At 36.5% G+C, this 17466-nt stretch overlaps 1 protein-coding gene across 1 annotated transcript; it reads right to left on the bottom strand.

Moving 5' to 3' along the window:
- Positions 1-405: 405 nt before the first annotated feature.
- LOC121425422 lies at positions 406-17258 on the bottom strand. The gene is made up of 5 exons (XM_041621467.1): positions 17103-17258; positions 9704-9889; positions 6152-6321; positions 4258-4443; positions 406-2406 (listed from the first exon to the last, which is right to left on the bottom strand). The coding sequence occupies exons 2-5, from the start codon at positions 9852-9854 to the stop codon at positions 1348-1350; spliced, it is 1566 nt and encodes a 521-aa protein (XP_041477401.1). The 5' UTR covers positions 9855-9889; positions 17103-17258; the 3' UTR covers positions 406-1347.
- Between the last annotated feature and the right edge of the window lie 208 nt (positions 17259-17466).

Here is a 17466-nt window from a genome sequence, read left to right as displayed (position 1 = left end):
AGATGTAAACTGCAAGACTGTATAGTAAAATGTTCCAAAAATTGTTCATATTTTTAATCAATTATGTAAATAAGCGTATGAAATTTGCCCTAAATTTATTTTTGTGTACGTTTTTGCCTTAAACTCACTTTATATAACTAGTAGAGTGGTAATTTTTAGTGAGATTATCAATTTTTACATTTCTAACAAATATTGAAGAAAAAAACGCCAAAATGTTATATAGTTCTTTGTTTCTTCAAACCTTATTTTTTTCTTATTTTTTCCCAATGAACTTTGTCTTGGACCCTTTTTGCGAATTCAAATAAAATTAATCCATTTAAAGCAACAAAAGTAAACAAAATCATCAATTTAGGATATTTGGTTGAAAAACACAATTGGCATTGACTTTGTGCACGGAACCACGTTTTGAGCAATTTTGGGTCTTACATGGACATGTGCTTACGAAATGTTGCGTAATTTTGGAACCAAAACTTGAAAGTATAAAGTCAGTGAGCAGCGCTGTCAAAAAATTTTGCGCGATTTTGTAGTGACGAAACTGATCCCCCCCTCCCCCCCGTTGGATTAGGGTTAAAGCTGGTGTTGAATGTCGCCCGATTGAACCGAGATATCTAGAAGTTTCCCCATCTACCAAGTACCAAACCATCCCCAGGGATTATTTCAAGTTTGGTGTTGGTGTTGGCAATCTCTAGCTCACAAACAGTATAAAGATTGTGATGAAATTAACTTTACAGTTGAGTGCAAATCATTAGAGGTTTGTATTCATCTACTCTGACTTTCAGATTCTTGAAGTGATTTTAGTCTTTGCATTCTGTAAAATGAGATTTTACTGCAAATTTCTCCTAAGTTTCACTTTCATCATCTGTTCTTTGTGAGTGAAGTTGAGATGATCTGTAGAGGCGTTATGTAATGCGGCTTTCTGATCCCAGCTAGGTGTTGGAGATTGGTTCAGCAGCCTCTTCCAAGCTCTCAACACCAACACCAAACTTGATATTACTGATAGGACCATTCAAATTAAAGCACATAAAGAATTCTCTACTGCCAAAATCATCTCGCCATATTTCTCTTTCAACCTGGTCCCATTATCAGGTGTTTATTATACATTCTACATGTATGTTTACAAAACTCATTGCCTTTCAGAAATCAATACAAATCCATGCAGTATTAAAAAAGAAGAGTCAACAGGCTTGAACATGTATTTGAATTAGATGTAAATTCGAGTTTCATTTTTCGCTGTATGTCCAGGTGAGGGAATATAATACCCTTACTTTCTAAGCAGATACAATGTTTTTGACATGAATGGTATGGTACTGTTAATTACTTAGGTGATGTATGAGACTGCATCTAGACTCATTTCCATGCTATAGTGAGTTTATAGTTGCGTCTCTTGACCAACTTGAGCCAACCTTCATAGTCTCGACGGGTGGTGCTGAAGCAATCCATTAGTGTCAAGGTTTCCAGGATGTTTCTGTCGTCTAAGATCAGTCTTGAGATTGGAGCGCGACTGACAGCATTACATTCATGAAGGGTAAGAGACTTCAGTTTGAGGAAGCAGTGGCTATCTATAGCTTCATGGAGGACAGAGTCTGTAAGCGCAGCCACCCTGATGACCTCCAGTGACCTCAGGGACTGGCAGTGCGGAAGCACAGTGTTGAGGATGTCGGGTGTTATGGTCGAGTTTGCATTGCTACACCACAGTGCAAGCTCTTCAAGATGTTCAAAGGGAGTCTGAGTTGAGAGATTTCCATATTCTCCAGAGGTAAAATCAGCATTGTCAGATGTCATGAAGATCAAGAGCTTTTGCAGATGAGGACAGAGTTGACCAACCAGATAAAGATCAATACCATCAAAGTCCTCTAGTGATAATACTGTTAGTTGCTTACCATTTTGTCTGAGGAAATCCAGAAGTGCCCCTTCAAAGGACAGTAGATCTGAACTGGCAAGTTTCAGCTCTTTCAAGTGGAGAAGACGCAAGAGATCTGTGAGACCAGCACTGGAGAACCCTCGTGCGAACCGCAGATCAAGAGACACCAGCTTTGGACAGAGGAAAGAGATGAGTTTCAGGTGGTTGTCCGTGATATTACAGAAATCTGTACATTCCAACATCCTAAGACTGGTCTGTCCCATCTTAGTATCTACTGCGGAAGACGAAAATGGGGAAGATTCTTGGCCAAGTTGTGGAAGCTGCAGGAGATACTGGTGCTCAAACTCCTCTGTGATGGGCGATTCTGCAATGATGCATCCGATAAGGTTGGAGTAATGAAATTCCTGGAGTTGTGGGATAGATCGCAGCAGGGCCCTGATGCCCATGTCTGTAACCATTGACGATGACAAGTCGAGCTTTCGCAAACCAAACCGTTCCTTCTGCATAGCCATGTTGCAAAGTACACCAACATCATTATCACATACCTGAAATTACATGAACATGTAATATATCTACAATTTTGTACAAATGATACTTTGATAATCCTATTTTTTATTAGAGCACATGTATATTTCTTTGTAACTCATATAGGTTTTGAAAGCGAAAAATTACTTGTTTATTATAGTTTCAGTTCATCTGTTAAAGCAAGACTTTTTGTATTTTGCTCCCCACCCATTTTTCCCAAATGTCTCCCGAGTCAAAACACAAAAAACAATTTATTTTCATTCATAAATATCCCTAATCTAATGTTAGACCAAAACTGATTGATGTCCAGGGGTAGTGCAACATGGGGGACAAGGGGTGATCAACCTCATAATGCTTTACATATAATGGAGAAAAGGAAAGAAGGAAAATAGAGGGAGAAAAGAGAAGAAAGAATTTTAAACAGAGGGATCAGCTGGGCAGTGTAACTCTTCACTCAGTTGAGGAAAAATTATGTCGCTCTCTATAGGTCATCTTGCTCCACCCCCTCCCCATCCCCATCAAAGTACAACCTTACAGATCGCGTGAAAAGCACGCTCCTAAGGGGGAGGGTGCAGAGAGGGAGAGTTACCCCACAGTCTGCGATGCGCGAAGGTTTTGATGTCTCATCGAATTCAATCAAAAGTAGACATCTCTTGTATCTCTTGTACCATTATTAGCTTGAATTTAATTGACTTGCTGTGATTAAAAAAAAAATGTTTTGAAAGAAAGTATGTGTGCCCCAAAATTGGAAAAGATTGAGGAATTTGAAATAATCCTCCTTCACACGGGAAAAACATAAGAAAAAATTTCATAAAAAAAATAGAACAAACAGGGCATTAATTGAGCTGTATGAAATGCCAACTTTGGTTTAAAATGCTTACCTTGGTCAGATCAGATTGGATAGCAATAATTTTTTAGCCACATCACTTATCTTTAACTTGCAAAATAGAGTAGAAACAGGTATGCAGAGAGAAGGCTTCTGTGAATAGTGTTGAAGCTCTGAAATCTTAACCTGCCCTATGTACTTCATTTTACTCTTCAAGATTATAGAATGCGATTTAGAAGAAAAAAAGAGCTCAAAATGGTTAAGGGATGATAGGCCTACAAGGAGAGAGGATTTTTTTTTGTTCCCATGCACGCATAGCATGGAAACTTCTGCAATTCATTTTGAAAAAAAGAGAAAAATATGTGTACTTTCACTCATAAAAAGTGTTTCCTTTTTTAAACTTGAGTGATAATCAAAATTTCAAATTAATGGTGCAAAACAGATTAGGAGATGAACGTGCAGTGATATGGAATAAAGTTTCATCGTACCTACTTTTCCATACAGCACAGCACAAATTTTACACCTGCCCCTTAGAGCAGACACTTGCCAAAAAATTGCTCGCTGGAAAGAAGAAATATCATTATGGGGACTTGGAAGTGGGAAGTGTGAACACTTTACGTCAATATGATTTTCAAAAATTTCTTTTCATACAATGTACTTTACACCAATGTGCACTTTTGAATTTCTGGCAAGAAATACTTTAGTTCCATAGTTGGGGAGAGAAAAAACAGAGAAGCAAAATGGTGTGGGGGGAAAAAAAAGAGAAAACACAATTTCCATATTTTTCCCGCTTGGTGTGCAGAAGCGAGAGATATTAACGTCTTATTTAGGTTCTTATTCTTTTGACAAAAAATAAGAAGGGGAAAAAAATATAGATATGCCCTTCTTTTCCTTTTCTCCTTTTCCCCTTCCTTTTTTTTTCTTTTGGGGGACTATTTTTGGGGGGACTGCCCCCTGGCAACATGCATTTTAAAAATCATTCTGGCACCCTCCACCTTGTTTTAGTTAGATATATACAAGAAGACAATGAACCATTATCCCTAACCTGACAGTGTCTTAGAGCAAGTTCTTGTAGGTCACTACACGATCTGAAGAGAGACTGGATGGCTAGAGTACCAATCTTTGTCTTTGAAAAGTCCAACCGCACTGCAAAGGGTACGTTGTTGGCAAGGATCTCGAATGCTTGGCTAGAGACACGGCTACAGCCTGATAGGATGAGGGTCTTTACTTTCTGCAGACAAATTACAAAATTGAACAAAAAAGGAAGAAAAAGATGTCATTTTTATAGGAACATTAAAAGGAAGTGTAAATTCAAGTAGGATATATATTTCAGACAAAACCAGGTTTCATGTACGGGCAGTTTTAACACAGGAACCCCCCTCACCCTTTCTGTAAAGAAACCAGTAAATAGACAACTAATAACAAGTCATTCAAAAACCATGCTAAATTGATAAATAATTCTTAAGTCATGATGATGATAGTGATGATGATGATAATAGTGGTGCTGATGATGATTATATTGATGATGGTAATAATCATAATCAAATAATTACAAAATCAATTTTTGACTTGCTTAATTCTGAAAACCAAAGAGAGTAATCTATACAGCTTCAGAATCATTTAATTTTGCATAACTACCAGATGGTTCAAACCCACAAGAAAGACAAAAATGTTCAGTACCATACAATGTTCACACCCAAACCATTATACCACAATACCATACAATGAATGAATACTTTTAGAATCTTTTATTTCCCTATAAGAGCCGGCTTATTTGGACCATCTCACAACCAGGGAGGGGCAGGGCAGATTCCGCCCCCCCCCCCTGAGATCTTGGCCTTCGAGCGCCGCGGAAATTTGAACGGTGGTAGTGTGGATATAATCTACAAGTCTGTCTTGGTAATTTTTATGAAATAATAAGATATTAAAGTTAATGAATAGTATGCTAATTATTTCATAAAATGAAACATTTGCTCTTATCAACTATCATACTGCCTCAAAACTGCTAATTTTTTATTCACACTCTTTGTAGGATCCCAATGAACTGTACTAAAAAAGAAATTGATGTCACAATTTTTTTCTTATGTATCTCCTTGTTGTTTGACTATTTGCTTTTTTGTTTTTTTCAATGGAAATTGTGGCAGACTTCATTTTGATCATAATCAAGCCAAAGTTAATTAAATTTAATCAGTAAAAGTATAAATAACGAGTATATTTATGAATTTTAGCTAAATACACAATATGCATTGTATTTGTACATGAATTCATGTTTTTGAGCATTTTTGGATCATTCACTTACAAAATGTTGCGTAATTTTGTAATCGCCTTCCCGGGCATCGTAATTTCGGTCTAAAAAATTGTGCGAGATTTGAAAGTAAAAAGTCAGTAAGCGGCACAGTTGAAAAAATTTGTGCGCCGGATTTATAATGATGATAACAATAATAATAATATAGGATTTGTATAGCGTGCGTATCCACCTTGCTAGGTGCTCAAAGCGCTCCTACATATTACCCCGGCTAAGCTAGTCTACCGAATCTGGTGCGCACAGCTTTTTGAGGAATTACTCCTGCCGGTACCCATTTACCTCACCTGGGTTGAGTGCAGCAAAGTGTGGATAAATTTCTTGCTGAAGGAAAACACTCCATGGCTAGGATTCGAACCCAAATGGAAGGGGGAGACAGATTCTGCCCTCTCCCCCAGGCCTTATAGGGTTAAAGGATTAAAGTTTGCCTGTCTGCTGCAGTACTTTGACTCTCCATTGTGAAAAGTTGACAATTAGAAAATTAGGATACTTATAGAACAATAAAACTTTCATGAAAGGGGTCACTGAATGAGTAACAATGCTGTGCCACTTTTAGCACATCCTGGTAATAGATATATCAAGAAATGTCAACGCAACAACCTGAATTTGAGGAAGATTAAAGTACGAGTATGAGTACCTTGCATTTGTCAGCAATCATGTAAACAATTTCATCTGTGATGAGACGAGGGCAATCGCTGAAGTCCAAGTGCTGAAGCAGACCACCATTGATGAGCAAATGAAGAGAAGATCGGGTGAGTTTCCGCCGGCGGATCAATTCATCGGCTAAATCTTGAATCAGCATAGAACCTCGAAAAAAAAAAAATAGCATTGACTAAATGAGCTCAAGAGGTCGTTTCTTGCAACATTGCACCACAATATACAATTTGGCTATATTGTGTTTCTGGTACCTTCTGTCAACATTACATACAATTCTTTGGTTTTTAGTTTACTCTGAGAATCAAATGGTATATTCAACAAACTGTCAGAAATTGTAAGGTGGAAAAGAGGGTTTTCAATCACTTCCTTGCAACATTATAGCCTATTTCTCAATGATTACATGACTGGCATTTATAGTTGTTATTACATCTTATGTCATGTTGAATGATGTCTAAAATAGGTTATTAAGAGCTTTTCTGAAGAATGTGATTAGTACAATTTTAATGCTTAGTGACATGTATAAATTATTTCGAATTTATTATTTCGTAATTCCGAAGGTTCGTTAGTCTGAAAACGAAATGAGCCTTGTACATGTAACCCCAAAGGTTTATTAATCCGAGAACGAAATGAGGTTCGTAATTCCAAAGGTTCGTTGGTCCGAAAACGAAATGATTAACGAACCTTATTTCGTTTTCGGACTAACGAACCTTCAGATCAATAAACCTTATTTTGTTTTATTAACGAACCTTCGGAACAACGAACCTTATTTCATTTTCGGATTTTAACGAACCTTCGGAACATCGAACCTTATTTCGTTTTCAAATCATCGAACCTTCGGAATAACGCCACAAATGTTCGGATTAAAGAACCTTTTTACCTTTTCGGATTAACGAACATCGAGGTATAGGCACTTTATGTGTTTCGGAATTACGAACCTTCGGAATTACGAAGTGTAACCACATAAATTGCCTTTGTACACATAAATGTTGCCTCACTTTATCAAACCATTTTTTAACAAGCCTAATACGTGTAGCTACACATAAAAGTTTTGATGAGCATATATTTTTCTTCACTCATTTTATGCTACTTTACATCTGTCATTCAAAGCCTTGATCACAGATCATAGGAATGAGAGACAGAACAATGGTGTATCATCATACGTGTAGTTGAAAAACAAAACCTACATGTACGTGCATGTACAGTGCTTTATACAAGGAATGGATGTCACAAAATGAGAAGACATGAAAATAACCAGCCCAATCCAAAGGTCCATGTAGATCCAGGATTTCTAAAAAAGAGTGGGCACAAATTACGTATTTTGGATAGAGGGGGGCAGCGATAGAAGTTCTGTTTTAGATTTAGCTGAATTAATATTAAAGGGGAATGAAACCTTTGGAACAAGTAGATGTAGGCGTGTGTCGAAACAGAAAAATAAAAGAATAAGAACAAAGAGAGTTTGAGAAAAATCGGACAAATAAAGAGAAAGTTACATAATGAGCGATCACTAATGCTATGGATATCCTCCCACTGGCAATGTGACAAGGATAAATGTGATGTCACATGTGAACAACTTTCATTTTGATGGACTATTAACCCTATCTAGGCCGGGGGGGCCCCCCTCAACAAATCGCGCGATATTTTTGCCGTGCAAAATTTTTTACCGCGCCGCTCGCTGAGTTTTTACTTTCAAGTCTTGCGCAACTTTTGAGACCAATTTTGCGTCACCCGGGTACGTGGTTCCAAAATTATGCAACATTATGTAAGTGCATGTCAGACCGAAAAATGCTCAAAAATGTGATTTCGTGTACAAAGGCAATGCAAATTGTGTTTTCAACCAAAATTCATAAATGTATGATTATTTTTAGTTTTGCTAGTCTAAATGTATTCATTTTATTATTTTATGATCACAGAAGAGTCCTCAACAAATTTCATTGAAAAAACAATGAAAAACAAAAGGTCAAAAAAACAAAGAAATACATAAGAAATTGCAAAAAACCATATAATACATAAGAAAATGATTTGATATCACAATTTTTTTCATGTACTCTTGCTAAGGACACCACAAAGAGTTTCTATTCCAAATATTAGTATATTTGGAGCTTTATTTAGGGAGTTAGAGGAAAAAGTATGATTTCGCATACTAATTACACATAAATTAGCATAATCACTTAATAGCGATTCGCATGAAATAAATTACTATACAATCTTGTAGATTATGTCCCAGCGCCGATTTTCGGCGCGATCGCGCGGTCGACGGCCATAGGAACTCCCAAAATACCCGGCCTAGATAGGGTTAAATACTCCCAAAATGACACCTTTTTTTGCTTTTTCTTATTGTGATACAAACTCTTTATCCATGATGCATCCTTTAAAAATCTGTATTACATGCCCTCCTATTGAAAAGAACACATGATCTACTGATAGACATGATAAAAGAGTCAATTTAAGTGAAATAAGTAATGGGAAGACTTGTTCACAAGTGATAGCACACATCTTTGTCGCATTGTCAATTTGAGGATCTCCATATTATATGTGATTGCAATATTCAAATGCTCATAACTTTTTCATTATTTGTCAAATTTTTCTCAAACTTTTATTGATCTGTTTCTTTGATTTATCTGTTTTCACACAAGCTACTAGTATCTTGTTCCAAAGGTTTCATTCTCCTTTAAAGGACAAGTCCACCCCAACAAAGAGTTCTGATGAATAAAAAGAGAAAAATCCAACGAGCATAACACTGAAAATTTCATCAAAATCGGATGTAAAATAAGAAAGTTATATGACATTTTAAATTTTTGCTTAATATTACAAAACAGTTACATGTATGTACATCCTGGTCAGTATGCAAATGAGCAGACTGATGACATCATCCTCTCACTATTTCTTTTGAAATATTCTCCTCATTGTCACTCCCTCCCTCCCTTCTTCACTTTGTGAAATTGACAGCCTAGAACTCTTTAAACCGTCTCTCAAACTCACTTATTTCGGTAGATGTGTAGTGATTAACTTAATATTGGATGAGCCTGCACCTATGAATGTTTTTAACAGATATATGACGCAATATAAATGCTGTCCATCATCATCATCATCGTCAAGTGAAACAAAGATTAATTCCGCCCTGATCATGTGGAATTAGCATATATGCAATGGTTCAGTCTAGTTGGCCCTTATAGTCAAATATTGTAGCCTACAATTCAAACAATATAAAACAAAAGAAAAGTGAGTGATGGATATCATTGACGGTCTCATTTGCATGTCACTGAGTTGTGCATATATTAACTGCTTTGTAAAACCTTAAAATGTCATAACTTTCTTATTTTACATCCAATTTTGATGAAATTTTCAGCATTATGCTAGTTTGATTTTCTGTATTTATTAAAATCAACATTTTTCTGGGGTGAACTTGGCCTTTAATAATGGGCAATTCTAAAAGGCCTGCACCCCTTTCACTCCCGCCAGTATCTGCCACTGCAAACATTAAAGCAGGGCCTGGGGGCCTAAAATTGAGAGATTCTGAAGAATTCCAACTCACTGGGTATTTCATCAAAGGGGCCTAGCAGATGACGGAACCTGCCCTTGTCGAGTAGCTTGTCTTCATAATCCTGAGTCCAGTAGCGCACGTTGGTTGTGATACTGTTGATACAGAGGTGCTGAAGGGTTACCGCAGCCTTGCACCGAGGCATGGTGATGAAGAATAGGCTGAAAAGCTGGTCACTGACTATAAAACAAAATGAAAAATTAAGGGATTAAGTTACTGTACACACAATAGGATTCTACTTGTACGTCTTGAATAAGTCAAAGAGGTCATTCTCAGAATATCTTTGTTCCCTTTGCCAGAACACTTGCAGAGCAGAGGAGCTAGCTTCTTCCCAGATTCAATAAATAAGACTTTAGAACTCCCTCACCCCAAGCACTGTTAATTGCACCACTCTCCGCAACTTTAAACAAGAGGTACAAAAGACCCAGCTCTGTTGATAATGATGGCTGTTTTTACTTGCACTCTGTGTAACAATCTTTCATTGAGTAATGTATACCCAGTTGTTGTGTGTCCAGACAATCAATTTTAGAAAGCAATTTAAAAAAAAATTACATGTACAAGCCAAGTTTCATCAGTTTTTAGTACAAAATGTTAGAATATATTACAGAGAAGAAAATAGAAGATGATTACAACTATTGAATTCATATTCTTAGTGTAATCCAAAGACAAAAAAGAACGCTTCAAAAATATAGTGTCCGAACACCAGACCTCCAATCTTACATAGATAGATCAACATTAGACAGCTGGCAGTCGTCTGTTTCAAGGAGTTTCTTAAAAAATTTTTTTATTTCTCCGCGTACACAGACGGCTCGCTATCGTGCAGCCACCATTAGGGGACTTACAATGCAAAATCCCCCGTCGGGGCTCTTCAATTTTTGTCCTTAATGAATCAAAATTTTGTCTTGTCTTGTTTTTCCGTTAATGCCCACAATCATTATATTGATTATTATGGCATGTGAACGTCAAGATTGACTTGACCTGAATTTTACCAGGACAGGTAGGTGCAATACACCGGGTGAAAACCCCTACTCTTTGACGAATAGTGTTGGTTTTTAACATGCATAGGTTGTACCTCTCCTATATAAGGGACCAACATTTGCGTCCTTTCCGATGGACGGAGTGTTTTCCAACTGTATCCACACCTGCACTGAATACAGTGGTGAAGCATGCTAACACACAACGTTATAACATCAGATGTTTTGTTAGGCGCGTTTCAGCATGAGCGGGACTCGAACCCCTTACGTCGAGATCTACGATCTTATCCGAAACATGCGCTCTAACCGACTGAGCTACGCTGCCTCCCTAAAAAATTAATGCAACCGAAATGCAAATTAATATTCCCTAATTGCAAAAAAACAGGGGAAAAATTCAAGTTAAAAGGAACGAAAACAGTGACTTATCTCGGCTGTCGCGCAACTTCACTTCTTTGTTTTGTCTGAGCTTAGTACATAAACATTATACCCAGTTATTGTGTATCCGGACGGGTTGTGTGTCCGGACGATCAATTTTAGAATGTCATTTGGAAAAATTTACCAGCAAAGTTTCATCAATTTTTAGTACAAAATGTTAGGAAATATTATAACGAACAAAATAGAAAATGATTACAAGTAATGGATTCATATTTTTAGTGTAATCCGGCACAGACAAAAAAGAAGGCTTCAAAAAGATAAAGTGTCCGGACACCCGACCCCCCATCCTATAATATATGGCCATTGAGTCCCCTGTACAGATCACGCTAGAACTTCGGTCTCTGTATTTGGTGAGTGAAGCCAACGGAGTTCAGCTGAACAACCAAAATACATGTAACAGAGACTGAAGCTTTTGGTCTAGATCTACACTTGCACTTATAGACTATACACCGGAGTGACAGTGACTTGTGCTACCAGAAGAAGCATTTAAAGGGGAAGTTCACCCTGAAGAAAACTTTGTTGTAAAAATAGCAGAAAAAAATAGTAAAAATATTGGTGAAGGTTTGAGGAAAATCCGTTAAAGAGTAAGAAAGTTATTAGAGTTCAAAGTTTTGGATTTGTGACGTCATAAACGAGCAGCTGCCCCATTTGTTATGTAATATAAAATGTATGAATTTCAAATTTTGTATGGTTCCAGATGACTTAAGTTTGTTTTCTATTCATGATTGGGTGTGAAATGATTTGTCTATTGGTATACAAAAGGTACAGTGAAATCCATTATCCATTTTCTGAGAAAATGACATTTCCTTGATTTTTTACCATTCACTACAGGGTGACCAGACGTCCCGTATTTCCCGGGATCGTCCCGTATTTTGCTCCTTTGTCCCGGCGTCCCGTCAAACCCTTCCCGGGGCGCCTATTTGTCCCGTATTTCAGAATATTGAACAAAATGTAGTTAATACATTTAAAAGTGACGAATTTTCATCAAATAACCAAAGGATGACGAAGCAGAGACAATAATAAAATCGATAACTAAACTTGCAAGATCTGCAGTGATTTTCTTGCTAACCCAATATAAAACCAACTGGTCTCCTGCATGCCTGTGTGTGCATGGCAGGCTACTAGCTAGGAATGTAGGATCGGAGGAGATTCTCAATTGCGCAAACAATGACATGATAAACAGTTTTCCACCAAAATAATCACTAAATCGGTGGAAATAATTAATATGGATTCTCAGAGAACTGATTTGGAGATGTAATCGGAAAAGTTATATTAAGTTTTCATAACTAGATCTAATTGTTTCAGCTTTCTTTTTAAATCTTGTTGTGTATGATGCTGCGATGTTTCATCCAAAAGGGGTGGTCCGGGCTGAAAATATTTATATCTTAATACATAGAGTAGCATTCACTGAGCAAAATGCCGAAAATTTCATCAAAATCGGATAACAAATAATAAAGTTATTGAAGGTTAAAGTTTAGCAATATTTTGTAAAAACAGTCGTCATGCATATACATTAGGTGGACTGATGAGGTCACATCTCCACTTTCCGTTTTCTTATATATGTTATTACATAAAATCATAATATTTTCATTATTTCATACTTGTGTGAATAATATGTCTCCCTTATAATAAATGAGATAAGTTGCAGCAATAAATATCTAATGCACTAAATCAGTTGTCAATCCAATTTTTCTAGTTCTTGAAGGAAAAAATTTGAATAAACCTCATTTCATATAATGAAATACAAAAGAACAAGTGGAGATGTGACATCACCAGTCCACCTAATGAATATTCATGACGACTGTTTTCACAAAATATTGCTAAACTTTAAAATTCAACAACTTTGTTATTTGTTTTTTCGATTTTGATGAAATTTTCGGCATTTTGCTCAGTGAAATCTACTCTATGTATTAATATATACATATTTTCAGCCCGGACCACCCGTTTAAGTTGACAGTGTTTCACTTTGAAATTTTATTCAATTCTAAAACAGTTCTAGTTTTTTTAAATTTTAAACGTATATTTAAAAATCACCAAATATCATTATGATTTTTGTTAGATGACTGGATTGTTTTTGTTTGCTTGAAGTTTGAAATTGTTCCTTTTTCTTTCTTTTCTATCCTTCTTTCTTCATCCTTCTATTTGGACCCCACGGAAGACCAGCGTCACTGTGCCAGTCACGCTGAATGTGGGCTATCCACCGTATTTTATTGTATATAATTGTGCTTTTAATACGGAAATAAATACTACTACTACTACTACTATCCTTCCTGCTTCCTTTTTTTGTGCCATGTATCTTTCTTTCCTATATTTCCTTCCTGATCCTTTATCTCTCCCTCTTTCTTTCTAGCTCTTACCTGCCTTCTTTCGTTCATTCTTTCTTTCCTTAAACTTTTCTTTACTTCCTTCTCCCTTCCTCTGTTTTTCTTTTCGTTCTTCCTCTCTTCATTTTTTTCTCTTTCCGCCCTTTTTTCATTCTTTATTATATTTTCCGTTCTATAATTCTTTCTTTCTTTCCCTTCCTTCCTTCCTGTTCTTCTTTCTTTTTCTTTCAAAGAATTAGAAGGAACCATTTTTCTTTCCTTCATTCTTTTTTCCTCTCCTTTTTTCTCTTTCTTTTTTTGTCTTTCTCTCCTTTATTTTGTTTTTCACACATTTATTCATCTTCCCTTCCTTTCTTTGTCTTTCTTTCTACATTCAATTCAAAGAATGCTTTTAACCTTTTTCTCTCTTTTATTCCTTTCTTTCATCCTTCTTTTATTTTAACTTTCTTTTATTTTTTCCTTATTTCCCCTTCATTTTTTTTCCTCCTCAATTCATCTCTTTTCTTTCGTCTTTTCTATCTCTTCTTCATCATTTCGTTCACCCTCCCTTCCAATTCTTTATATTTTTTCACAAGTAGCCTTTCTTTCATCCTCTTTTATTCTAACTTTCTTTTATTCTTTTTTATTTTTTCCTTTATTTCCCCTTCATTTTTTCTTTCTCTCTTCTCAATTATCTTTTTTATTATCGATTGTCCCGTATTTCAATTTGTGAAATCTGGTCACCCTGATTCACTATGTAGGAATGCTGCTCGCATATGACGTCACAAATCAAATAATTGAAATTCTAATAACTTTCTAATTATTTGATGAATTTTTCTCAAACCTTCGGCAATATTTTTCATTATTTTTTCTGCTATTTTTACAATAAACTTTTTGTCAGGGTGAACTTCCCCTTTAACAACATGTAATAGCTACACTAGTTGCTAGTTACATTGTACTTACAAAACCAGGCATTATTAATGTAAGATTAAATAAATGTACTTTTTGGCATTATTGTGAAATAAGGAACCATGCCGTGGCACACACCTCTTCACACGTATTGGTTCCCTGTTATTATTCCACCAAGTCCAAGGTAGATCTAGATCTACATGCACTCCTAGTACCAATGAGGTCCAAACATATGTAGACTTAAATTTAAAAGAGGACTTTTTATTAAAATTTCAATTTCTAATTCATCAAATGCAATATTTTTAATAAACATTATTATCAAACAAAAATAAATTAATTGAAATAGATCTGTACACAATGCATATCATGTGAGTTCAATACACTATCAGCATCACAAACATCCCTTCGTAACTTCTACAGTGCGTATCAAAAAAAAGTTTACACTTTGAAAAAGCCCTGGGAATTTAAAAATATACAACATGTGGGTAATTTTTGCACATATAATCTTGGGTTTTGGTCTCAGCTATCCAATGAAAGTAAAACTTTTGTCAGAATGTTACTCTTTAGTGAGCACTGTCCATTTCTGTAAGGCAGTGTATACAGCCACACGCGTGTGTCTTTACCATCCAGCCACACGCGTGTGATTATATCCAGAACACCCATCTGTGGATACCGCCACACGCCGCCAGTAATAACAGTAAAACACGTACTGGTATGTAGGTCTGACCGTCTATATCACGATCAAAATAACCTCATTTCTTCAATAAATTCTTACATTATAAACCCATTTGATATCCTTAGATCGTTTCAATTTCATTCTCACCGTCTTCTCTCCATCACAAACATCCCTTCGTAACTTCTTCTACAGTGCGTATCAAAAAAAAGTTTACACTTTGAAAAAGCCCTGGGAATTTAAAAATATACAACATGTGGGTAATTTTTGCACATATAATCTTGGGTTTTGGTCTCAGCTATCCAATGAAAGTAAAACTTTTGTCAGAATGTTACTCTTTAGTGAGCACTGTCCATTTCTGTAAGGCAGTGTATACAGCCACACGCGTGTGTCTTTACCATCCAGCCACACGCGTGTGATTATATCCAGAACACCCATCTGTGGATACCGCCACACGCCGCCAGTAATAACAGTAAAACACGTACTGGTATGTAGGTCTGACCGTCTATATCACGATCAAAATAACCTCATTTCTTCAATAAATTCTTACATTATAAACCCATTTGATATCCTTAGATCGTTTCAATTTCATTCTCACCGTCTTCTCTCCTTGCTTTTCTTGTCTTGTTACAAACGGTCGTCTGTTTAACAGCAAATTCTCTTTTTCTACTTGTGTCGATTCTGGCTTCCTTCGCGGCGGCGGCAGACCCATACAGCGTCTACTACTGCGCTGCGCTAACGCTGTATGGGTCTGCCGCCGCCGCGAAGGAAGCCAGAATCGACACAAGTAGAAAAAGAGAATTTGCTGTTAAACAGACGACCGTTTGTAACAAGACAAGAAAAGCAAGGAGAGAAGACGGTGAGAATGAAATTGAAACGATCTAAGGATATCAAAGGGGTTTAGAACATGTAAGAATTTAATGAAGAAATGAGGTTATTTTGATCGTGATATAGACGGTCAGACCTACATACCAGTACGTGTTTTACTGTTATTACTGGCGGCGTGTGGCGGTATCCACAGATAGGTGTTCTGGATATAACCACACACGTGTGGCTGGATGGTAAAGACACACGCGTGTGGCTGTATACACTGCCTTTCTGGCAAGCTCGCAGAAATCTGTTTGCGCAGAAATGCTTGTTTTCATGCTGTGTCAAGGGGAAAGGGCGAAATCAAACTTACCTTACGAAAGATTTATCATACATTTCCCTTGCACTTTTAGTCAATTGAAATAAAACGGATATATTCCAGCATTTTGTAACAATTTTGCCACCCATAGTGAAATTTCAACTCTTATTAAGCACAACCTTTACCCTATTTGTGCCAGCTGGATCTGAGGACATAACTGAATCTGAAGAAAAGTTTATATCAGACATCTCCAGCATTTTTTCACTAAGTTTTTATCATTGAAAGTGGGTTTACATTTCATTTTTCATTTAATACTTGTTTCTCCAAACTTTTCTCAAGTTTAGCAATGATAAACATAATGAAAATCAAGCTTAAGCCATTCCATGTAAATGACACCTCAGTGTAAAGCAAATATCGTCACGATGGGCTCGGTGTGTGGGGGAGTGGGGTGGGGTGAAATGCATTCTTCGAAGTGTTTTGGGCAAGGAAATAAGTCTAACAAGGTAGAAGATATCTTCAAATTAATTTTACTAGCTAAATTCCATGTGTTCTTCATGATTACGGTCTACTTTTATTCGCATAACTATTGCAATGTTCTGCGCAAATCATTTTTCACTAACTTTTCAAAATTAAGTGGTGCTCACTCAAGTGGAAATATTTTTCGACAGTTATATCGTTATTTGCTTTAATGGACCTGTACCAATGTTAAAATGTGGCAAAATCTTCAAGATATTACTAATGCATAATTTTACAGGATTTTTTCAAAGTGTGCCAACTTTTTTTGATACGCACTGTATAATCATGATAATGTGCACTAATTAAAAGTAAAAAAAAAATGCCAGCGCCTGCGTTAGCCGCTAACGACGGGAAGCGGCCGGGGAGCGCAGCAGCTGAGGGACTGCAGCTGCACAGAATCAGAGCTGCGCCTGCGATGGCACTTTCCCACATCTTGTCTTGAGCCGACAATACTTACAAAGGTTTCAATATTTGACTCCGGAGCTACTGTCTTGCTGTTTCACGTGGAATCTGTACGCTGTATAACCCGATTTCTTTCACGTTAACTTGATGTCGAGTATTGCGACCGGAGATGTAAGTGTTACGCAATTTACCCGGGCGCCAGAAACAACTCTGTTACTGTTATTAGTACTGTTAATGTTTACAATTTACGATCAGCTGTTCAGCGCCATGTTGTTTACATATTTATACATTTTCCTACAACTTTTGCATCGTATCCTTCCGCAACATCATTCAATCTTATATTATGACGTATAATGTATAAAATGAAATAAGAAAATTTTTTTTTTCTATATAAAATAAAGGATTATATGAAATTCGAA

Source organism: Lytechinus variegatus, chromosome 12 (genome assembly GCF_018143015.1).
Source record: "Lytechinus variegatus isolate NC3 chromosome 12, Lvar_3.0, whole genome shotgun sequence".
NCBI lineage: Eukaryota > Metazoa > Echinodermata > Echinoidea > Temnopleuroida > Toxopneustidae > Lytechinus > Lytechinus variegatus.
This window is presented reverse-complemented; position numbering and strand designations above follow the sequence as displayed.